General features: G+C 46.1%; 3 protein-coding genes and 1 long non-coding RNA gene across 21 annotated transcripts in view; 2 read left to right on the top strand and 2 right to left on the bottom strand.

The window, feature by feature from the left end:
- Positions 1 to 712, top strand: part of wdpcp (WD repeat containing planar cell polarity effector) — a 72,029-nt gene extending 71,317 nt beyond the window's left edge. For 6 of the 8 annotated variants that reach the window (XM_086181518.1, XM_086181517.1, XM_086181515.1 and 3 more), the window contains one exon: positions 295 to 711. In XM_086181518.1, the coding sequence (XP_086037644.1) occupies positions 295 to 334 (40 nt within the window). In that variant the 3' untranslated portion in view covers positions 335 to 711. Of the gene's footprint in view, positions 1 to 294 lie in introns of all 8 variants that reach the window. The other 2 variants (XM_086181520.1, XM_086181519.1) reach the window with 2 other exon arrangements.
- Positions 713 to 7,617: 6,905 nt separating this feature from the next.
- Positions 7,618 to 16,050, bottom strand: otx1 (orthodenticle homeobox 1). The gene is made up of 4 exons (XM_086181298.1): positions 14,939 to 16,050; positions 12,709 to 12,898; positions 11,733 to 11,884; positions 7,618 to 9,911 (listed from the first exon to the last, which is right to left on the bottom strand). The coding sequence occupies exons 2-4, from the start codon at positions 12,803 to 12,805 to the stop codon at positions 9,162 to 9,164; spliced, it is 999 nt and encodes a 332-aa protein (XP_086037424.1). The 5' UTR covers positions 12,806 to 12,898; positions 14,939 to 16,050; the 3' UTR covers positions 7,618 to 9,161.
- Positions 11,215 to 23,825, top strand: LOC147247217 (uncharacterized). Its single transcript, XR_015109600.1, has 4 exons — positions 11,215 to 11,349; positions 11,754 to 11,904; positions 17,552 to 17,572; positions 23,228 to 23,825. It is a non-coding gene; the product is annotated as an uncharacterized LOC147247217 (long non-coding RNA).
- The window catches only part of ehbp1 (EH domain binding protein 1), a 134,488-nt gene continuing 129,649 nt past the window's right edge, over positions 19,022 to 23,860 (bottom strand). For 6 of the 11 annotated variants that reach the window (XM_086181292.1, XM_086181287.1, XM_086181289.1 and 3 more), the window contains 2 exons: positions 20,518 to 20,632; positions 19,023 to 20,113 (listed from right to left, as the gene is read on the bottom strand). In XM_086181292.1, the coding sequence (XP_086037418.1) occupies positions 20,023 to 20,113; positions 20,518 to 20,632 (206 nt within the window). In that variant the 3' untranslated portion in view covers positions 19,023 to 20,022. Of the gene's footprint in view, positions 20,114 to 20,517; positions 20,633 to 23,860 lie in introns of all 11 variants that reach the window. The other 5 variants (XM_086181293.1, XM_086181294.1, XM_086181295.1 and 2 more) reach the window with 3 other exon arrangements.

The following is a 23,860-nucleotide window of genomic DNA, read 5'->3' as shown; positions in this document are numbered from 1 at the left end:
AATAAATGTTGACATGCTTACAGAAAGAAATCAGAGCTGAAACAGACGAACGAAGCTGAGCCACATTCTGCTTTGTTCTCCAACTCATCAACGGGCAAATTTTGAGGCGTTCCACGACGGATCTCCAGAGCAGATCAATGACACTACAGCTGAGTGTTCTGTAGGAGTTTATATTGCATTCTATAGACTTTCAGGAACTGCTGTGTGATGGAGGAGAGGCAAAACGTTGATCTATAAACTAGAAAACACAGTATTTTAACCACAGTAACTCCTCGTGTTTCTGTGTGTTTACAGGGTGACGACGACCCCGGAACGCTTCAGGTGGTGCATTTAGGAACGGTTTGAAAAAGACTGTCTTTTTCCACACGCTCAGCTACGCCGTTACCCAGATTCTCATCATCGTGCGGGACCGTTGGCGCGTCTGACGGATGTGGAATCGTACGTCAGTGTGTGCTAAACCAGGAGAGACTTCATTTCAGACCAAAGAACGTCTGTTGAACACCCAAATAAAAACCCTCAATGCCTTGTTGGACGTGAACTCAGGATCTTTTCTGTCTTACTGAAAGCAAAGGAACCTTTAACAGAAAACAGCCTTAAAGCACAGCACAGCACAGCACATGTTTCAAACCCTCCCATTAATCAGCCCGCAAAAATAAAGACTTCTATTATATTTCCATCACCACTGATATTGAGTGTTCCAGGCTTCCTGTGTGTGTGTGTGTGTGTGTGTGTGTGTGTATGTATACGATGTGTAGATGTGTGTGTTGGCCGAGATTACGGGCCAAAGTTTTATTCATGAATAGGAGCCAACCAGCGACTTTAAAGCATCGCGCGGAGCCCCTTTCCTGAACAGCAGCCATAGTCGTGTCAGAGCTGTCGACGCGCTGCGCTCACCGACTAATCTGACAGCGCCGTGCGAGCCCTAATCCCTCACTGTATCGTAATCTATTTACTTTGCATTCTAAGAGGATTTCCACCAAAAAATATACAAGAAGCGATGTTGGAAATGGACAGAAGATCAGCGAGGATGCTTTTCTGCTCTTTTTTTTGTGTTTGTTTGTTTTGTCAGCTTTAAAAAAAAAAATCATTGTATGTTTTTTGGGGAGTCAATCCCCTACGAGAGGGATGGGTGAAAGGAATTACATTTGTGACTGATACTAATACTTCTCTTATGTAAACATCAAAATGTTATATTTCCCTTCTGATGATACAGTCACACTGCACAGGCGGCAGGAGATAAGTGGCATCTGTCGTTGCCTTTAGTGCATCTCTTGACACGTTCATAATTTACAAACCAAGGCTGCATTATCTGCTGATTGTGTGACATGACAGCTCCAATAAAAGCTGCAAAATTGCTTAACAGGCGAGCGCGAGTTCCTCCCATCATCTCCGGGATGTCCTACACAGGAGCCTTTTTGACATGCAAACAGTGAAAATCTCCTCTTTCATGATCCTGAAAACAAAGTGCGCTCTCCTCAGTTACCCTTTAAGCAATTATGTCAGCTTTGTAAAATCATAAATAGTGATGCTTCATTTAAAATGTGGCCAGCAGCTTTGTTAGAACACACAATCTCTGCCATCCGAGATGACTCGCAGAGATAGGCTTATTAGTGGTATTAACACACTGCGCGGCGTGCTGGAGCTGTGCAACGGCCTTGTTAACATTTGGAAATGAATCAAGCCTCCAGCTCTCGCTATTATCCAGGTTTTTTTTTTGGGGGGGGGGGTGGTTTCAATTTTTTTTTTTTCCCTACTCTTTTGTGCAACAGCTGTGTGGCGTTTCTGCGAAGGCCTCATCACATCTAATGATGGCGCTGATTGGAGAGAGAGAGAGAGAGAGGGAGCGAGCGAGCGTCCCCTCGGGGTGGTGGTGGTGGTGGTGGTGAAATCAGAGGTTTGTTTCACTGACAGACCAGATCCATAAATATGACGTTCAAACTTCTAAGAGACAAAACGATTTCATTTTTACGTGGGAAAGTAGCGGGAGCGTGACACTTGGACCCTCGCGGCGACTACATTTAAGATATTTGTGGTCCTCTTTAAAACTATTTCCTGCAAAGTAGTTTTGATGTAGAGTTTTAGCACTTCTTCAAGACCATCACTGCAAGATTCTATAAGGATTCCTTTAGAACGGCACCTTAAACTGATCGAGGGGCCGATTTTCATCAAACTCGGTTGCCAGTTGACGTCGAGCCAAAAATGTGCACCAAAACTTCTCAGATTTCTGAGGTTTCTTATCCTTTCAGAGGCGAATAGCTGTGATTTTCTTTGCAAGGTCAAAGGTCACGTCTCGCTTTTGTATTAATCTCCATATTCCCTTGGCCGGTCTGCTTCTCTGACAGAAATTAGTTGATTAACAAAGTGAGGGAAGGAGGAAACGTTGCCAACGCGTCTGACAGCCGTCTGTTGACACTCGCTGAAAACCCCCTCAAAGGGAAACGCCAGAGCCTGAAGGCCAACAAGTCTCCATTAAGCTTCCCCTGCAGCAGGCGACGAGTCGTGACTTGGAACGAGGGTCTGCTGCATCCTTTCCAGATGAGATAATACGAGCACTTCCAAATGCCTTCTCTCTGTATCCCAGTTTACCAGGACTGGAAGGAGGAAGTGAGCAAGTCATGAGGAAGACAGGTAAAAGCATGTGAGGTCACACTTGAAGGGGGGCCGGGGGGTTGAGAAGTCTTAATTTACCGATGCTCTGTTTTTATACTGAATTGAAACTGTGCCCCTTTGACTGTGACGATGGACGAACATCGGCGTTCCCCAGTCGGTCTCGTCTGCTCCTCTGATGGTTGGTGACATGGCGTCCTCCATGTTAGTTCAGGGGCTGGGTTTTCTCTCATTTTGGCGTGTTGTGTTCACACCGATACGTCCAAGCTTTCATCAGGAGGATCGTTGATAGGACAGCTGGGAGTTAATGTGACACCAGTTTTCCATCAACTGTGATCGCCTCCTTCAAACTACGAGGTAGTAAAGTTTTCTGCTGTGGCTTCATGACTCGGCTTGACCTTGACACCGCCGCAATGAGGTCACCAGCACAGCATGGCAGCCAACCAGGACATAAGAGCTTCACTTTCGTGCAGATGAGACTTGCCGTCCATCTTCGTGTGCAGTCTGTGGCTTGGCTGGGTTGCAGGTTTAGTGAGAGATTCCTCTCTTGAGACGTTTGGGCAGCTCTTCTTCTTCTGCTTGTAGCGCTGACCGGTGGTAACGTGCAGGTTAAACTCGTGACCGGGGTTTGACAGCTTGTGTTTATCTGCAATCATATGTGAAAGGTCGATTTTTTATTTTTATTTTTTTTGTATTAAATTTTCAACTGTATTCTTTCCGAGTCGCTAATCAGTCTGTAAATAAAGAAAAAAAAGTGGAATGTGCTCTCATTCTGGCATTTTGAATCTTTGTCTAGAATGAAGGTAACACAAGGCAACAAACAGCATTTGAGTGAAACGGCTAACGGACTTCGAGGGATGATTCTTAGTTGATAAAAATGGCTCAAGCTAACGCTCACTGCTTCAGTTTGTCTTGTTACTCATGAAAGCACCTTATACAGTTGAGGAGAAACGGGTTCTGCTTTGGCTAAAAGTGAGATTTTGTTTTTTTGTGTGTGTGTGTGTGTGCAATGTTCTAAATATTGAATTGGCTACATCACTTAGCTGCTAGCATGAGCAGCAATGCTAATTCTGCACAAGAGATCCATTACTTTTCAAATATTTCCCCTGCTGGGTGAAAACTCCAACATCCAGTCAGACAACTTGTTCACTTCAACGTGTGTGTGGCACTTGAGGTGGAGCTGTGAGGTTGGAGGGTCCGGTAGGGTACCGCAGGGAGGGTTGCTGCAGGCTAACCTGGATGTTAGCATGTCCACGGGTTCCCTTGAAGAAAAGCCAGAAGGTTTGGTTTTTTTGGGGGGGGGGATTTTGATTTCTTGCTCTGTGGCAAACAAAAATGTATTCAATGTATTTTGCATGTTTTATCTCACAAGATAATCGTTATAAACATCTCTCGTATGACTTTTGAAGCGTAAATACAAACGCTAGAAGTACAAAGCTAACGTTACGCTTACACGCTAGACCCTGGATGAGTGACTTCAACTACGCTACGCTACGCTCTAATTGGGCACGATGACGTTTAACATCAGCGACAACCTCATTAGACTTTTGAGACAGCATATTTCTATAAAAAGCAATGAAACTGGCAAATTTGCAAACGTGAATGTCCTTAACGCCCTTTCGAAAATGGACCAAGACGCTCAGCGATGCTAAATTATGACTGAGTTTTGAGACTCATTCCCGTTTCTTTTTAGTTTTTAAAACTTTTCATCAGTTACATGTTTGTAAAAATCCTCAGACCATTGTAACGCGTGATGAATAGCATTTACGTGTGGGGACAAATGAGTGGTAAAAGACTGAGACTGAAGCTTGACGATGACAAGCTTTTACCAGGGTGATCCGCAAAATTGTTTTCCCAAGCTTGTCTCATTTTCCCATCCAGAAATTCCCTTAAAGTCCAGGAATCAGGACAGCAGCGAGTAGATGAAAGACAGAAGCTGCCCAGGTGAACGCCATCCTCACCGTCGTCCTCTGTCCCCCCTCACGGGACCCCTGGTACCTTCACCTCAGAGTTACGATGACAGATTCGAGAGGTTTGGCGGTGGTTTAATTGGGCTTTTGAGATTGTGTAGCCACAAAACTACACACGTCAGGCGCGGAGACGTTTCGTAACTGCAGGAGAAGCTGCCAACTACCAGCCGCATGCGCCCGGACCTGATGATAACAAGACAAACAAAGCCGAGAGACGAGACGGTAGCTTGGACGACACCCGCGTCAGCGTACAGTTGACCCCAGATTAACCTCCCAGGTGAAAATAATCCTCCTCCCTATCACCTCTCACTCAGACCGGCCTATGAACGCAGCGGGATGCCAACGCCTGACAGTCGTCAGCCAATAGAAGACAAGCGCAGGCCGTTTTTCTTTCTTTTTTTTTGTCCTGCATGGAAACGGAAGAGAGGCGTCCCAGCATGCAGGCCTGCTATCGGAGCATCTGGTCCTGAGTCGCTGGTAAACACTCTGACGTCTGGAGGCCTGTAAAGTCTCTCAGCTCAAATCAAATACAGTCTGTCGTCTTTATCTTCCCCTCGATAGAAATCGCAGCCGCCGCTCATGCAAAAAAAAAAAAAAAAAAAAACGGTCCGGCGCGGTTCCAGTTCACTTCCTGGACAAGTGTGAAGGAAATGTCAACAGTTTTTAGTTCAAACACCTTCAGCAGAGCAGGCGCGAGGCCAAAAGGTCAACAGGCGACAACAGGCCAGGCGGTGCAATCGATCGGCCTGTTTAGCACGCTATGATTGAGCGAGAGTCGAATCCTCAACACACACACACACACACACGCGCGCGCAATTGATTTATATCCCTTTTTTTAATTGAAAAACCTCTGATGAAACATTAAAACGGCCCCCCGATCACTGAACGAGCATCGATTCCATGACAAGAAGATGCTGAATTTGCAGGACACTTTTTTTTTTTTTTCCGATTGTCAGAGTCTTGAAAGGATATTTAAAAAAAAAAAAAGAAAAAAAAAGTCTTTGGATGCAGTAAAAAGTTGTGGATTCCTTGCTCGTTCACAGCAAAACTTCTGGACGCGTCGTTTGAGACGAGCAGCAAACGTCCAACAGAGTGAAAGAGGAACCAGTTTGAGCTCCAAGACCAAGTGGATTTGTGTTTCTGTACCTGGGAAATTAGAACCACGTCCAGAAGCTGGACGATTATTTCCGCTCAGCCGGAAGTCACGTTTGCTTGTGAGAAACCTGTTGATCCCTTTTGGTTTTTTTCCTCCGCAACGAAGTACAATAAACTTTTAAAAGTACTTGTGTTTCGCAGTAAAAGGCCTCTAGGAAGTTACTGGAAAGATGGAACAGAATCTGTGGGATCCTTTTTTTCTTTTCTTTTCTTTTTTTCCTGGTCATGCGTTTTTTTTTTTCTTTGAAAATGTTGAAGTTTCATTTGTGTCTCATTCATCAAAGAGTTTTGTTGAAGCCTAAACTAAGAGGCTGAAGCAGCGCGTGTCCATGGATGTTACGTCATGTTTTTACAGCGCGTTTGATGTTAGAAAACACGTGAATGCTGGAGTCTTCTTCTTTTTTTTAAAATGTAAACACAAATCATTTGCATGTTGGGGGGGGGGGGCTGTGTATTTTCATGTTTCAGTCAGGAAGCTGAGGCTGTTACCTGTTGTACTTTTACGTAGTAATTTTTTTAAATTTAAATTTTAAATCTGCAAACGCCTCCTGCGTGTTGTTGACGTTTGGCTGCAGCTTCACTCGTTAAAGAAAAACAACAACAACAACAACAAGAAGCCCTTCAAGAGTAAAAGCACTAACGCGGATTTAGTCTCGCTGCTTCCACCTGTGGCTCGCTTTTTTTTCCCCTTCTTCTTTTTTTTTTTTAAATCCCGAAAGATTTGCTGGTAAATGTTTGTTTGATGCAAATCCGGACAAATCCGCCGCTGCTCGGGGACACTCGCTGCGCTGTTTGCGCGTCTTGACTTGGCGCAAACATGTTTAATGTCTGCAGATATTTGTTCAGCTGCAGCGAGTGTGTGTGTGTGTGTGTGTGTGTGTGTGTGTGTGTGTGTGTGTGAAGGCTGGAGAACCACAAATCAAGAAACCCTAATTTCAGAACACGGAGCCTATTCGCTCTGCTTTTTCCACGTCTCGCGTGCCCCGAAAGGCCTTTGAAAATAAATTATTTCGCCTTAAACGTCCCGTGACAGTGACGTCACCTTGCCTGATCCAATTTAAATATCTCTAGAAGCTTCCACCTCCTAAAAATGCATTTTTTTTTAATTGATGTTCTAAGCGGCAATGTTTCTTTTGTGAATCATCAGAAGAACCGTCAGAGGTTATCGACCCCAACTTGGAGGGGGGGGGGGGGGGGGTCCACTTATCTAAAAAGGTGCCTTTAATGGATTATTAAATAATCAGCTAATTGATCAGTTATCAGGGCTCTCTTGGAGCAGTGCGATTCAGTTCCTGCTTCTCGGATAGTTGGACTCATCTTTGCAAACATTAGGATTTCTTTCTTTCTTTTTTTTAGTAAACAATCGTTTGATCAAGAATAAGGAGACCAAGAGGCACGCGCAGCCTCGATTGAGTGCTAATTCACATTTGTTTGCGTCTCAATTACAAAGAAGGCGAAAAAAAGAAGAGGTTGATGAAGTTTATTTTTGTCTGGAACCTGTTCGGTTCCTGCCTCGCTGCGGCCTTCACATGCTCGCTCAACAACCTTGCCAGCTTTTTTTTTTTTTTTTTTTAAACTCCCTCTTCTCCTGTAATGCGTCTGCGCTTGCAGGCATAAACGCATTACACACACACGCGCGCGCGCGCGCGCACGCACACACGCGGGTCTGACCCTCTAACCTGGCCCCACCTACGTAATTACCGCGGTGAAATTCCTGCAGGTTATTTTGGAGAAAGCAACCGGAGGGCGCAGAGTAATTATCACGCCATTACAGCGCTGCTGCGTTCAATGACGCCTCGATCAAATGCTCAATATTTAGGCCCCCCCCTTTTTTTTTTAACGCCGACAGTTTAAAGAGACACTCGGCCTCCCTGAAGCAGTGAGACATGTTAGTGTTTCAGTTCAAGACAGAGAGGATTAAACCCGACTGCTCTCTAAAAAGGAAATACACGGCTTGTTTTAATTATGCACTCATTTGCATTTAGCCCGGTTATAATTAGAGGCACAAAAAAAAAACCCAAAAAAACTAAATCAACAAGCTTTTAAATAAAAGTGTGACTCGTTCAAACGAGAGAAAACAAGCTCTCTTTTCTAAGTTGGTAATTTGCTGGTGTTCATGCATGTTTTAGGGAGAAAAAAAAAAACAACAACAAAAATTAAAATTAAACAAACAGTTTGACTCCCAGCTGGGAATCAAAAGAATTAAAAAAAAATCAAATACAAAAGTAAATAAATAACTAGGACTTAACGGATCTTTATTGGATGAACAAGTATGTAAGGGTGGTCGCCTTGAAGATACATTCAACAACTCACTGTCATTTTGGAGCTATAAATCCACATTTCCTCTCCATTAAAAAACAAAAACAAAAAATTTAATAAAAAAACAAAAAAAAAAATAAAAAGGATTTTTTTTTTTTTTTTAAATGGTTTGATAATAATCAAGCCAAGTGCTGCGGTTCAAACATGTCCAATATCACGACAAATGCCCGAGAGAGGAAGAGGAGGTCTGGCTGCAGAATGTGGAGGCTACGATTATAATATCATCCGGAAAAAACAAAATGGAGAATCCCCAGAATATTTCTTCATCTATATTTTCCAAGACATTTCAAATTGCCCAAACATATATATTTTTTTTTTAAACAAACAATGTATATAAAAGCTGAACTTTATGGCCAATTTGATTTCTTTGGAATATTTGGAAAGATTTACATACAGTTTTTTTTTTTTAATCCTTTTTTTCTCACACCCCCCCCCCCCTCCCAAAGTTGTAATAAACAATTTAAAATTTGGGGGAAAAAAACAAAAACAAAAACAAAACCCCACCAACTAAACATGGTCACTGGAACTGACCCAAATACATATTTACATATTTCAGCTCCTCGGCGTCGCTGACTAAAAATCTCTGTCGTCCTAAAATAACAAATTTTTGTGAAATTAAAAACTATACAGGTTTGGGTCGGAGGTATGAGAGGGCAGCAGGCCGGTCCCGTCAGTGCACCCGAGGGGAGGAGGGGTTGTTGGGGGTGTGGGGGGCTGTGGGGGGGGGGGGGGGGGCATTCCTCCCATCCAGAGAGCTGGTGGTCAAAGCAGTTTGGGTGAAAGGACTGAAAAAGTTTAAGGTCATCCGAGGAGGGGCGTCTTAAAAAGCCATTTTCATTGTCAGCAGACTTCTGGGGACTGGAGGACTGTTTGTGTTTTGTTTTGTTGTTTTTTTGTTTTGTTTTTTTAAAAGAGGGGCAAGCGGGAGGAAAAACCAAGTCCAGATCGTTCCTGCTTCCATCTTATGGTTCATAAACTCTTTTTGTCTTTAACAAAAACAAGCAATACGCTAATGTGGGAACACAAAAGTAGAAGAAGAGGGAGCAGGCGAGCAGGGAGGACAAAAAAAAAAAAAAGGGAAAAAAAAAGGAAAAAAAAAAAGAAGCCTGATCACAAGACTTGGAACCTCCAGGAGGCCTGGTCTTTGTAGTCCAAGCAGTCTGTGGCGTTAAAGTTGAGCTTCCACGAGGAGGCTGCAGTCTGCTCTTTGTAATCCAGGCAGTCGGAGGAGTTGAAGGCCAGGCCGGAGCCGCCGTAGGCCTGGTGGTGGTGGTGATGGTGGTGGTGGCCTGACGACTGGCTGATGTGGTGGTGCGGGTGGCCTGACATGGACGAGGCCGTCATGGGGCTGAGCTGGTGGGGGTGGTGGTGGGAGTGCATGGGGGCCAGATAGGAGCCACAGTCCACGCCGCTGAAGTAGGAGCTAGATGGGGTGGGGTAGCCTTGGCCGTAGCCCGGCGTCTGGTTGTAGGACATGGGGTAGGATGTGGCGGCGGCGGCGGAGCCTGACATTGAACGCTGCATACAAGAGGCGTTAGAAGGGGGTCCGGGCTCAGGGAGCGGGGCCACGGCTGGAGCCGGAGCGTTTCCGGGGGAGATAGCGGGGCTCCAGATGGAGGAGACGGTGCTGATGGAGGTAGAGGTGCTGCTGAGCGCCGCCGGGCCTGTGTGATTGGTGGAGGAGGACGAAGACGAGGACGAACCTGTGCTGGACACGGCGGGAGGCGTGAACTGGCCGCTGCTCTCGGACCCGGTGCTCTCGCGGGCCGGGGAGGACTTCTTCTTGGGCGGCCTGGCTTTGGCACTGCTGCCGCTCTGCTGCTGCTGGCGACACTTGGCCCTCCGGTTCTTGAACCAAACCTGCAAGCGAGAACCAGGAGTTAGAACCACATGGTCGGTTCTCAGAGACATGTGCCGCCGGAGTACATTATGGAGGAAAATTGGGGGTTATTAGCCAGCCAGGTTCATTTCCAGCGCGGCCCCTTGCCTGGGACCAGCCAGGGGTCCAATTTCATAGCTGGTCGACGGCTCTAAGATAACAGGCTATTGGGTTTCACCCCACAGTGGGGTAACTCTAGAGCACCGAGAGGGTAGGATCATGTCGAGCGTTTTGTTTCACACACACATTCTGAGAATAACTGGAATTGTGAGTGAGGGTCTGGCGGTCCCCCCCCCCCCCCCCAATGCCTTTGAGGAGTCGTATTTGTCCAACATGGCAGCGCAGCCGCGGGTTGTTAGTGGAGTATTCGCTGCGGCAGTCGTGGCGTCTTCATTACCTCCAGGATTCCAGATCAAGTCACACCAGCCTCAATTATCTGGTATCAAATAACAGCAGACGCTCGTTTTCAATAAACTGACGATGATTGTGTCACTTAATTTGTTGGATGTCTGCTCAGTAACAATAAAACATGTCGGACAAGCAGGCTGAGAAGCTTCTGGACCACAAACAGGTTGTTGTTGTTGTTGTTGTTTTTACAAATCACCACAACACTTGAATGCAACCATTTAGTATTATTTATTATTAAGTATTAATTATCTTCACAAAACAACCCCCCCCCCCAGTAAAACCAGTACATTTAGACCTCTCCATGTATTTGATATTCTTTTAGTTTTGACAGCTGAGTGCTAAAGTTACGGCAAAAAGGGAAACTGTTTTAGCTTAAAATGTCCACTTTTGTAAGTTTTTTTTATATTTTTACCTCATGCTCTCTTTTCTTTTAACATAGAAGAGCGAGGGGGGATTTTTTTTTTTTTTTATTGAGTAAATTATACTTTTTAATGCACCAGTTTGAGGCAAGTGTGGTAGAAGAAGAAGTGTGGAGAAGTCCCACTGTTTACAGTGCAGAGGCAGGAGAGCCCAGAGTGCCCGACACTGAAGTCACCCAGCAGGCTGCAGATAATTGAATGTTTGTGTTGAACAAACCAGTCGAAAACTCCATAGGAACTCTTTAAGTTGTAGTTTCGTTAAATTCTGTCTTCAATGATTAAAATCACCGAGCCAGATTTATCCTGAAATCTCACCTGTAGCTTAGTTTTGTTGTAATTTTATTCAAACAAATGCAAAAAAAAAAAAAGAAAAAAAAGTGGGTTAAGAAAGCGAAGTTACGGTTGCAAAAAAAAAACAAAAAAAAACAAAAACGCATGAAGTGGTCATTTAGGTCGGTAGCTAAGCTAATTAGTTAGCCCACACAGGTGAGGAAGTCAAAGGTTCAATTTCAAAGAAACACAAGAAAATATAAAAGCGACTCTGAACGACTTTTACTCCTTACTGACTGTGGCAGGCCAGTAAATCACGAAGGTGCTCCAACTTTACATACAACAACAACAGCAGCCATGCTAGGTTAATTAATTAGGCTAATTTTAGCACCTCGCTAATGACGCAGCAACTCATTATGGATGCTAATCCGAGTTTCTAAAGTTTAAATCTTAAATTTGACGGCTAACATGTCTTTAGTTAATTGTATTGTTCCTCCAAGTGGGTGTGCTTTTTTGTCCTTTCAACTTTACAATAAAGAAGTCAATTGAGCAGAAATAAACCAAAATAATTTAACATTATAAAGGCGTGGACTGTGTTTTGTGTGAATGCTAGCTAATGTAGCATAACCGGGACCCGGGGCTTCTCCGTTTATTATTATTATTATTATTATTATTATTATTATTATTATTATTATTATCCCTTGCCTGAACTCTGGACTCCGGCAGGTTGATTTTGAGAGCGACCTCCTCCCGCATGAAGATGTCCGGGTACCGGGTTTTGGCGAACAGAGCCTCCAGGACGTCGAGCTGAGAGCGGGTGAAGGTGGTCCGCTCCCGCCGCTGCTTCCTGGGAGTCGCTGCGGAGGAGAGAAGCACCGTGAGTCGCTGATTTAATTCACATTTTTCCCCATTTAATGTCCACAATAGAGATTTGAACGTCTCTGCTTGAGGTAAAGCGTTACCAGAGCTTTCAAAAACAACAACAACAACAAAACGCGTTCTTTCACTGTGCCACAGCTGAAAGTTTCTAATAATTCACCCAATAAATTAAAATAATCCCTCTAAAATGTAGATTATTTATTCTCTCCAGTTTTTTGTTTCTGCAGGTTCATTAAGCTTTTTGCATCATTAATGAGTTGCAACACGTGAACATAAAATCACAAATATGTGTATATATGTGGTGTGTATGTGTGTGCTAAAAAATAACATAGAACAAAGTGTTTCAGTTGTCTCATATTAAAGTTCACATTTTAGATTTGACTACAGTAAAAAAAAAAAAAAAAAAAACCTCAGTATCTCAAACCAGGAGAGGTTTGCTGATAAACTGTAGTTTATGGTTATTATTTTATAAAGTGAGCTAGTGCACACGGTGTGTGTGTGTGTGTGTGTGTGTGTGTGTGTGTGTGTGTGTGTGTGTGTGTGTGTGTGTGTGTGTGTGTGTGTATGGGGGGGGGGGTCACATTATCAACCCAAATTATCATTGATATTATTGGATAATTAAGGATGAATGGCTGAGACACTCCAGCTGCGACTCCACATCGATCACTGCATGCAAAACAACAACAAGAATAAACAGCAACTCACAGAACTCCTGACTGCGACTACAAGACATCTCAACTGGCCCAGATTTGTGGCTCTTCCTATTTAAGTCTCAAGTGTGTGTGTGTGTGTGTGTGTGTACCTGGGTAGCCCACGGTGGGGTGCAGCAGGTCCATGGCAGCGCCGCTCAGCCCCAGGCCGTTGACGCCGTAGGGGGGCTGTTTGAGGTAGGACATCATGCTACAGGCGGTCACCGCTCCACCCAGCTCAGGCCAGTGGTTGGCTTTCCCCCGATGCTGCAGCTTGACGGGGCAGGGGTCCGATCCAAGTCACTGCGCACACACACGTATTTATATATATATATAAATATATATATTCACACACACACGGGACGGAAAATAATCACGCAGTTTTGAATCAAAGCCGGTTTCACTGGTGCGTGAGAGCCTAGCAGGCCTGCAGCTCCTCCAGTTCGAACTTCTCACATTTTAATTGCCATAAGTCATGTTTTCATTTTACTAATATTTTTTTGTTCCAACATGAACCGCAAATTAGGGAACAACGAGCTCACATGAGAGGAAGTCCCGGGGGGGGGGGGTTTCGGGTTTGTGGTTGTTTTTACAACTGCAGACCCACTCAGTAGTTTAGTATTTATTATTATTAAGTATTAGTATTGGTATTTTTCCTCATTCGCTTTTTGGAACGACAAATTCAAACAACATTAAAAACAACAACAACTCGCGATTGCAGGATAAAACTGAAGCAAACAGTTAAAAACATTTTTGTAAAAATCACTGCTGCGCCCGTAAATGTTACGTAAATTTATTCAACTGCTGAATATTTCGGATTTGCCTTTCACACGCGAGCTTTAAACGCTGCAAACGTAGATTTGAGGATTTCTTTGCTTTTGCATTTAAAAAAAAAAACAAAAAACAGAAATCAGAATTAGTGGATGATCTTTTGAGAATTAAAAACAAAAATCCAAGGCATTTGAATGTAATAATTTCTGATCCAAATCCATCAAACGAGTGTAACAGCAACTGAACTTGATTCTTTTTTTTTAACCATTGAAGGAATAAAAAAAATTATAATGAGAAGTTAAAATAGCTGGTTTGAATGTGTGTGTGTGTGTGTGTGTGTGTGTGTGTGTGTGTGTGTGTGTGTGTGTGTGTGAGCTGGATGAGGCCTGAACCGTCACCACGGCAGATGAAACGTTGGATTATGGATTTGATTTGATTATCTATTAGAAAAAATCACAGCTGCGCTTTTCTCTTTTTCTCTCATTCTGTTTGTTTCGGGTCGTCAGACTTGGGGTGTGTGTGTGTGTGTGTGTGTGTGTGTGCGTGTGTGTGTGTGTGTGTGTGTGTGTCGAGACTCCTGCGGCTTCAAGCTCCAACCAAACAACTACAAAAAAAATTAAACTCTCAATTTCTTTTTAATCCGGCGAGAGAAAATATCGAATTAAGAGGGAGACGCGAGGAGCGCTGTTAATCTGACGTGATGCTCAGTCACTCCACTTCATTCACTCCAGATTAAGAAAATAAAGAACCACATGCAGGTACATTTCTTTTCCGTCTGAATTTTTTTTTTTTTTTAAATCGCAACTTTTTTTCTGTAAGCCGCAGACTCGTGTGGGATTTTTGTTGTTGTTGTCGAATGAGGATAAACTCTCTAAACCAGCAGATTGATAATCCAACGACTCCTTCACATTTATATTCCTGCAAGCTCCACATTAATTTCTCCTCCTGCAGGCCCGCAGTTACAAGAGAGTGTGAATTAAATTAACCAGAGGTGAGAGGCAGATTATTCCCCCACAAAGAGCTGCTGCTGACCGGCCGGACCCAGCTGACCGGGGCCGGACGCGCATTCCAGCCGCGTCCTGCAGGCCGCAGAGAAAAGACGAGATCCCGGTGCAAATGAACTCAATTAGAATTTAGATTAGACCTCCGGGGAGAGGGAGAGAGCGAGAGAGGGAGGGAGGGAGAGAGAGAGAGAGAGAGAGAGGCTTTCACGAGGGCTCTTATCAGCTAAATAAATTAACACAAAAACCCAAACACGCCTCTCCAATTATCTACTAAGCGCTTCCAACGTTTTAATGGCCAGAAAACGGCTCAGGCGGAGGATTCGGAGTAGAAAGAGGAACTCTATCTTTATTAACTTTACTCGCTGTGGATTCAATCACCCAGCATGAACGGACGGAACCTGCTGCAACTTTTTTTTCAAAAACATGTATGTAAAAAGGTGCGCAGTTCCAGAGCAGGAAAAAAAAGGCGCATTACCTGATAATTAAGTTTAAATGAAATTAGAGGAGAAGAAGAAGAAGGAGAAGAAGAAGAAGAAGAAGAAGAAGAAGGAGAAGAAAGCGACGTTACCTTGTTTGAGTGCTTCCGTCTCCGGGCTGCGGGCCACCAGAGGCGAGCAGCAGCGGAGATATCCAGCGGCAGCAGGAGCAGCAGGAGCGGGAGGAGCAAGTCTGCAGGGCAACACAACTCGAGCAGCGACTAAAAAGCTCAGAAACAAACACCGGAGCAAAGCAGCGGCAGCAATAGCGGCATCGCGAGCGAACACGCAGCAGCGGCAGCGGCAGCGGCGGCCAGGCCAGCGGCGTCACCGCGTCCTCGGCGCGGCTCCGGCTCTTTTTACAGCCAAATAAATCAAACTCATTTGCTTTCAGGGGGGCTTGTCGTTGTCTGTCAGAAGGTGATTTCTAATGTGGACGGATGGAGAGATTGATCACCCTCTCTCCGCCCTGCGCCTCTATGAGCCGCGGACACCTGCGGGCCCGCCTCCCGCAGCCAATCGCTGCGCTCCTGCCGCCTGACGGACGGAGGACGCGGCCTATCGAGGCGCGGCCACCGCTGGCGGTGGGGGGTGGGGGAGGAGCCCACTCCCACTGGCCCCTCCTCCCGGCCCTCGTCCGGAGACCAGGCGAACCGCAGAGAGGTTTTTTAAAAAAGATGGAAATGTTTGTCAGAGAAAGTGCTCCGGAGAGCGCGAGGGCCTGCGCTCTCTCTGCTGCGCGCAAAAGGGAGGAACTTTAGCGGATATATTTTTTTTTATGAATTGGGGACGCAGCTGAACACGCAAAACGAGCGGAGCGCTGACTTGACACAGAGAAAACCCAAACAAATGTCAGGACTCGAACTGAAACGTGCCAGAAAACCAGACGCTGTCCTGAAATAAAAGATCCAGCTTCTCTGCAGCGCTGAAAACCAAAAACAAGAAACAAAAACGCTCCTCTGAACGCGCCAAGAAAACCACGAGTGCGAAGGAAGCAAAAAAGAAAAAAAAAAAAGAGAGAAAACCAAAACAAAAATCTGCAGATTTGAACGGAATCTTCACCTGACAGGAAGCTGCCGGTCAGCTTCACCCGCGAGGCCTCACCTGTGTCACCACGCGCTCCTCTGACAGGAACCCACACAAAATAAGATAAAAAAAACTATTGATATTTATTGTAATATGCCCCTCCCCTCCCCATCCTACACACACACACACACACACACACACACACACACACTCATGAATATTAATGGGCTCTAATCCCCATTTAGAATTACATCTGAGGATGTTTGACGCAAAGTTTAATAGGGACGAACCTAACCTAAACCTCCAAACTCACCGCGGAGGGAAAAAAAACACACAACCAAACCCTGCTGCGGGCACTGAATCACGCACGCACACACACACACACACACACACACACACACACACACACACACACACAGGAGCTATACTATTGTTAATTTGTAAAAATGTGTATAAGATATACTTGTGTAAAAGAGGCCCGAGCTGCGAGGGGTGGACGTGTGTGTGTGTGTGTGTGTGTGTGTGTGTGTGTGTGTGTGTGTGTGTGTGTGTGTGTGTGTGTGTGTGTGTGTGTGTGTGTGTGAGGGGGCCGATGTGGGGACAGTCATGGACTGGAGAACTCCTGCCTGTGTCAAACTTCCATCAGTAGTCGGCGGAGCAAAAAGGGGAATAGAGCGCGAGGGCCTTCTGGTGCTACTGGAAGAGGGGGGGGGGGCGGTAAGTGAACGCACCATCAGGCACGTGAACGCACCTGAACGAACCCACTCAGATGAATAAATGTATGAAGAGACATAAAAAGGTGATGAACAAAGAGAGGGGGGGGGGGGGGGCACCAGGAAGTTTGTCAGCACATCTGAAGTCCGAGCAGTCAGAGGGCTCGTGGAGGCTCTGACCGAAATACCATCACACACACACACACACACACACACACACACACACACACACACACACACACACACACACACACACACACACGGGCCCCCGTTAAATTATGCAAAAAGGCCATTCACATTCAACAAATATGGCCCCGAACATCTCTTGTTTTTTTCCCCTTCCTCCTCTTCTTCTTCTTCTTTTTCTTCCTCTCCCCACGTGAGTGAGACTGCGAGATAAATCCCTGAACAAAGTATCAAGTTATCAAGTTGCACCAACCTTTTGTAATAAAGAGTATTTGTCTAATCCCAAATTGCGGTTGAATTTTGCTTAATGCTGAGCTGGTAAAGCCAGGGATTAGACGGCGAGCGGAGCAGAGGAGGAGAGAGGAGGAGAGGAGAGGAGACGAGAGGAGAGGAGGGGAAAAGTTTTGTCCCTTCATCCGGCAGGGCTGGGATCTGCGGGGATCTGCGGGGATGTTGTCGGTGCTTATTAAAACGATGATGCATAGAAGCAGACAGATGCAGAAGCCCCGGTGCTGCACGCGGAGCCCCGGGGCTCCCTCAGGTGCAGCGGGGTGGGGTTTTTTTTTGTGTGGGTTTTTTTTTTTTTTCGCCCTCCATGTGGACGTCGGCGGCCGAGCGGCGCTCCACCTGCGAGGTGAGGAGGCCAGGAGACGTGAAAGCTCCGGAGATAATCCATTCAGCCGGAGGAGCCTCGGCGGCACTGCTGCTTTCCCGGTAAAAAAAAAACTAACAAAAAAACAACCGAAATAGGAAACTGACCGAATTTTTCTGCGTCCACAGGAGCCGAGTGACGTCGGGCAGGTAAGACGCCACCGTTTCTGACACCTGAGCTTCTCCGTCACAACAGAAACACGCGCCGGTAGAATATTGAGTTGATCAGCTTCGGCTGTTTGTTTTATTAGAGCTTAAATTAAAAACAAAAAACCAGCTTTAACTGAATCTGGAGTTAATTTAATAAATACAAACTTGATTTAGCCTGCAGCGATGAACAAGACCAAACTTAAAAAGAAACTTTTAAATATAAAGAAAAGTTCTAACAAACAAGCCTGTAAATCACGAGGGGAAAAACAAAATATATCAGATGTTAAAATGGAAACAGTGACGTAAATCCCTCACACGCACGCGCGCGCACACAGCATCGAGCAAAAACGCCGTTGTTGGTTTTTTCTGTTTTTTTTTTTTTTCTTTTTCGTTTCTTTTATTTCGACCTCGGATGTAAAACAAAAAAGCGCCTCGGGGGACGTAAAGTGCGTAACGAGCGCGCGCGTTCGGTCGGTCGGTCCCAAGCAGAGAAGAAGAAACGAATCCGCAAATTAATTTTGAAAGAATCTGAAAGGCCGCGGAGGGAGGACGTCCGCTGTCACTACCGATTTTCCTGCTTTAATCGCGGATGGGAGGCTGCCTGCCTGCAGGGGTGAGAGGAGAGGAGAGGACAGGCGAGGAGAGGCGAGGAGGAGAGGAGAGGAGAGGAGGTGCTCAGCCGCGCGCATCACCAACCGTCCTGGTTCGACTTCATTTCAGCTCCACACACGCGCGAGATTTTTTTTTAAATTTCTGTCAGTCTGAAGAAGAAATTTTTTTATCGTCTTTTTTTTCTTTTTCTTCTCTTTTAATTTTATTCCTTCCTCCCCTCCATTTCTCTCTTCTGGCTGCGGGTGACCGAAGGCTCTCTGGGGTGTGTGTGTGTGTGTGTGTGTGTTTGAGTGCGCGCGCGCGCGCGAGCGAGCGGCCCAGAGGAAGAAACAAACATCCGCTCGGTACAAAGTGATTTTCTCTCTTAATCTTCCTCGGAGGAACCTGCTCGGCACCGACCTCAAACACCCCGACGACTGGTTTAATTTATTAAAACACGCGGGAGTGGAGTGTGTGTGTGTGTGTGTGTGTGTGTGGGGGGGGGGGGGGTGAACGCAAAAATAATAATAGGCGTAAAGAGTTAAAAAACAACAACAAAACCCAAAACCCAGCGCTGGTCCGCGGGCCACTCGTGGAGCATTCGTTCAACTTCCAGAGACGTGAAAACAAAAAGCTCCAAATCTCTGGAGCACGTGAGCGACGGTAAAACTGACAGGACAAAATATTAAAGATCTTTTCTGTATTTATAGAACGTGCGCACAATTCTAAATATTTAAAAGGCAGAGAATCTGATTTAAAAAGCAACAGATCCCTAAAAAAAAAAACTAAAAAAACTAAAAAAAAACTGCGCTTGCAAATATAAACCTAAATATTTATTTTAATCCAGAGGGGAAAAATAGGCACCACACTGGTTGCTGGAGTATGAAATCATAAGGACTTTATTGAAGATTTGGGTTATGACACTGGAATAAATAAACAGATAAATGTTCACACATGTAGGACAGGTGCACCAGATGTGGAGCTCTAACAGATGTGGAAGCATCTCTCTCTCTCTCTCTTCTTCTGAATACAATAAATACAAACCAAAAGTTGTTGAGCAAAAATGAAAACGTGATGGTAGCGTCACTTACAAGCAGCTTATAGGACAAATGGCAATAAATAATATATTTTTATATATAGAGATTTTTTTTTAAACTTTCGACTGCATGAATCCTGAAAATAAAGAGGAAGCTGAGTGTGAGAGCAGTGATGGAAATGTACACCGTGAGATTAGTCCGAAACACCAGCGCTCTTTTGGTAAAATGCTTTCAAGCCGAGACAAAAACAATAATAATTATAATAAATTTAAAAAAAAAAAAAAAAAGCTATAGTGAAGGTAAGATTTATGAATGGCGAGTTCCTCCTTTAAGATATTTTACAAGTAAAAAGTGAAATAATTAAAAGAAACACAGTCAAAGTCATGAAGTAGCTTGAAAAGACTGAGTAGAACAACTTGTTTTCCTTTTTTAATCTGAAACATTTAACCCTTTGTCATCTCTTCAAAAGAAAAAAACAACAACAAAAAGGAACAGGACCCCCATCAAAGCCGGTTGTGCTGCACCTCCACTCCCAACGTCCCGACCGTCTGTTGGGGTCTTTAGTCTCAAACATTTAAAACACTAAAAGTACCGTTTTGATAGCAAACGAGAATCCAGATCAAAGGTAGAGAAGTGGGACAGGCAGTATAAAGTTGGTGCGGAGGCCCGTTGCCCCGGCTGAGAGTCTGCGGGACGCTGGCGGATCAGGACTCTACTGAGTGACAGAAGCTTCCGAGAGCCAATCGATCGATCAATAATTCAATGATGATACATTTCTTTCATCGGCTACATTTGTTGGTTGTGTTTCCTCTGAAGTGACAATCACTGAACAACACACTTCTCCTCTTTCTTGGCCATCTTGCCTTTGTTCTGCTCCAGCGTCCTCTCCAGGTGCTCGTCCTCCTCCTCGGCCCTGCGGAGGGCAAAGGTCAAAAGGTCAGATTGTCGGGAGCGGGGGGGTGGGGGGTGGGAGGTGGGAGGAGGCGGCGCATGTACCGCACACGTAAGCAACACGGTCAGTGCCACAGGAGCCTTCTCGCTGCCACCTGCGGAGCGGCCCCGGCGCCAGGGTTCCTGCTCTGACCTTTCACCTGCCTAGAAGCCTGTTGGCTGACGGCGCTGCCAATCCGGAAATGATCCCGCCCACACAGGTGTGCTGCTGCGGGACAACGCAACGCCCTGCAACGTGTTTTCACTACCATCCTGGAGGACTTCTGGAAATTTAAGGGCGACGCGGAGGAACATTACCGGAAGCAGGCGGCGCTGATGTTTCGCCCTGAGACCTGGTGTGTGCTGGGAGGACTTTGGGTGACTTACTGTTTCTCCTGGGCGTCCAAGTCCCGCACCAGCGCGTCTCGTTTGTTGACCAGTATGACCAGTTCATCCAGCAGTAGCTGCTCCCGTCTCTTCTGGGCCTCCGTCTTCTGCCAGTCTGCAACAACACCAGAGGACAAACACCTTCAGACTCAGACGTCTTTTTACTTTCAACATGTTGAGACGCTTCAGCCCAAGGATCGAGTTTCTGCATTTAATGTTCCTGCCAAGAAGCTGTCAGCACCGGTTCCAGCAGACCGGAGAACAAGTGCAGCTCAAGATGGCTGCTAGACCACGTTCTCCAGGGCATCTTTGATCCTCCTGGAGTAGAACCTTCTGTCCGTGCACGCCCAGCCACACTGGACCTGGATCCTCTACTGGGGGGGGGGGGGGGGGGGGGGGCAGTTTGTCTCAACAGCTCCAGGATGGAAACTTCAGTAAAAGTTCATCTTCTCAGGGAGCTGCTGGAGATCGAAGCTCCAGGGACGGAACAGTGTGGTGGGGATGCTCTGACACCAGGAAACACACTTAAAGGACATTATCATGATCCATTACACACACACACACACACACACACACACACACACACACAGAAATGTGGCGTTTCCCACATGATGTTGATGCAATTTAAGAGAATTCTGCTCCAATAAACTCCTCAATTATGATGAGAGTATCAGATAAACACCTCGCGCCTCCTGGAGGTAAAGACTCACGTCGTCAGTTCTCAGGAATCCAAGAGGGAGCTGCACTGAGTGGCGTGCGACTGTCCTGATGTCGAGCACGCCAACGTCAGCGCGGCATCAAAGACACTGGTTCTTTTTGAATACATCCATTTACTTTTCTGAGACGCACTGTTAGAATTCCTGTGTTTGACTTTGTGCTGTTAATGTGGCATGAACCTGTGTCATGAAGGGTTTTTACCACACCGGCAAACACCGACCGTCAGAGACGTCCTCAACAAAACCGTATTTTAGTTGGTGACTATGAAAGCACCACGATGCGTTTGAGGGGCTCGTTGACACTCACAGCCACATTAACATTTAACAGTATTTTACATTTAGAGCGAGCACAAGTGAATAAACAAACAAACAGGTGAGCCCCCCCAGTCTCCCTGCTCTGTGCAGGAAGGGGCCCCACAGGGCCCCACAGGGTCCAGGTGGGACCCCAATCCAAATCCCCTCAGCCTCTCCCTGGAGGAGGGGTCTACCCACAGGAGAGCACCCACTCCCCCCAGGGTTCACATCCGCCTGGCGCCCTCAGCTCCAACCCCCCCCCCCCCCCCCCCCATCATAGTTGTCCATCCTCCATCAGCTGTTTGAGGGTTGAATTACACCTGACCGTCCTCAAACTTCACCGCCTGCATCGTGAGAGTGAAGGACGGCAGGAAACCTCCTTCTGGACGGGAGACGCTGCCGCCGCCGCCACCGCCACCGCCACCGCCACCGCCACCACGATCCACAGAGAGAGAAAAAAGAAACTCCCAGAGTGGAATCAAACCCAGCTGAGCCGCGTGCAACTTGTGTAGGCAACTTCACCCTCTATCAATATTTAACCAGCTATTGATTTGAGAATAAAAGGGACGTTGTAAAATGTCAGTCCCAAAATAAGTGTGGCTTTATTAAAAATAAATACCCCCCCCTCCCCCCCCCCCCCTCATTGAGTCAAATTGCGGCAGTCAGGCTGTGTGTGTGTCACGCTGGGCTCAGTGTGTTTGTCCTGAAAGGTCTGCGCTCTCTTCATTGGCCCGCTCGCCGCTTTGAAGTCGACCACAGAGCGAAATGAACACAGTCCCAATATTTGGCTCTCTACGATCTCCTTCTTCTTCTTCTCAGGGAAGCAAATTTACTCTCCTCCGCCTCTTGGGGGGGGGGGGGACTTCTAAACCCCCAAATACATCCAAACCAAGCGTCTTTTTTTTTTTTTTTTAATACACAGGAAACAACGTTAAATGACAAGTTGTAGAGTGTCGAAAGAGACAAACACACGAGTCATCCTCCTCATAATTGTGGGACAGAAATATGTCGGTGAATGACTCAACTCTCCAACCATCCTCCGTCAACAAGGCCGGCCCACAGGGGGCGGGGTCAGGACACGGGGGAAAGAACTTCCCACATAAACACAGCCAGGAATGCAAGAAATAATCTTTCCTCTCCATCCTGCCCTCCTTTTGCTTCACAGCACATCTGAGCCAAAAAGCCAAAGTGCCGGGGTGGGGGGAGGAGGATGAGAAGGAGGGGGGGGGGGGGCGCAGTGCTGTCAATCACATGTAGCAGAGTCCCGCCCCCCTCATTAGGAAGGTAAACAATAAAGAGAGCCGTGACCAGGCAACACCAAAGCAGGGAAGGCTGGGTAACCAGACACCCGGGAACAAACAAAACACCCTTCAGCCTCTCAGCCCCCCCATCCCCACCCCCTCCAACAAGCCCCGCCTCCCCGAAAGAGAGTGAGAGAGGTTAAAGAGAGGGAAAGACTTGGAGGAGTGTGTACAACTCACATGGTGCATATTCAGATAACCCTCGTCGTGCACGCCAACGGTAACCATGTGAGTCTGCACAAGGCACACAAGAATGCGCTGGTTCAAATCCCCATGAACCCCCCCCCCCCCCACTTGTCTCTGGCACTCAATTTATTCAAGAGAGCAAACTGCTCCAAAGCCTCTTTCTCTAAACAGCAAGAGAAACCGTCTAACTTTCCGTCTCTCTCTCATTTTCAGAGTAAAACAAAGCAGCGTCACAGATTTGATCCACAGCTCCATAAACGACAGGACAACTTCACCAACAACACCCATCCACACAATCCTTCCCCGTTCCTTTGTTTCTCCTCCGCTCTGCTCTCGCTACCTCTTGTTCTCCTGTAAAAGACCCCGGAAAGCTGATTTTGGCCAAAGTCCAAGAAGAGTCAAGAGACAAAAAGTGTCACTGGAGGGGAAGAAAGTCGACAGGCGGGGAAAACGGTTGACGGACAAAAACCATCCTGACAACACGAGACGGATCCTTCAGTGGCGTTAGGACTGAAAACAAAAGTTTGGAGATTTCAGAAGGAGAGGGAACGTCGAAAACCTCCACGCTGACCTGAAATCTGACAGTCAAACACTGGACAACATCAATACTCTCCAAACCCGACTGACCCTGGAGCCGCGTTCAGATACGAACGTGATAGAGAGGAGAAGGAACGAGTCCTACAACCTGACACCTGCGAAGAAGCTTCATCTCTCCAACGCTCTTCACTCACTCACATTTTGTGGTTTGTTTATCAAATTAATTAATACAAATGTGACATTTCCCATTAAATTTTGAGAATAAAATGCAGAACAATGCTGCTTCCTCCTTGTCCACGTCTGGTTTTC

Source organism: Aulostomus chinensis, chromosome 16 (genome assembly GCF_037954235.1).
Source record: "Aulostomus chinensis isolate RoL2024-O1b breed Wild chromosome 16, RoL_Achi_v1.0, whole genome shotgun sequence".
Taxonomy (NCBI): Eukaryota; Metazoa; Chordata; class Actinopteri; order Syngnathiformes; family Aulostomidae; genus Aulostomus; species Aulostomus chinensis.
Note: the sequence above shows the minus strand (reverse complement) of the source record. Positions and strands in the feature narration are given on the sequence as shown.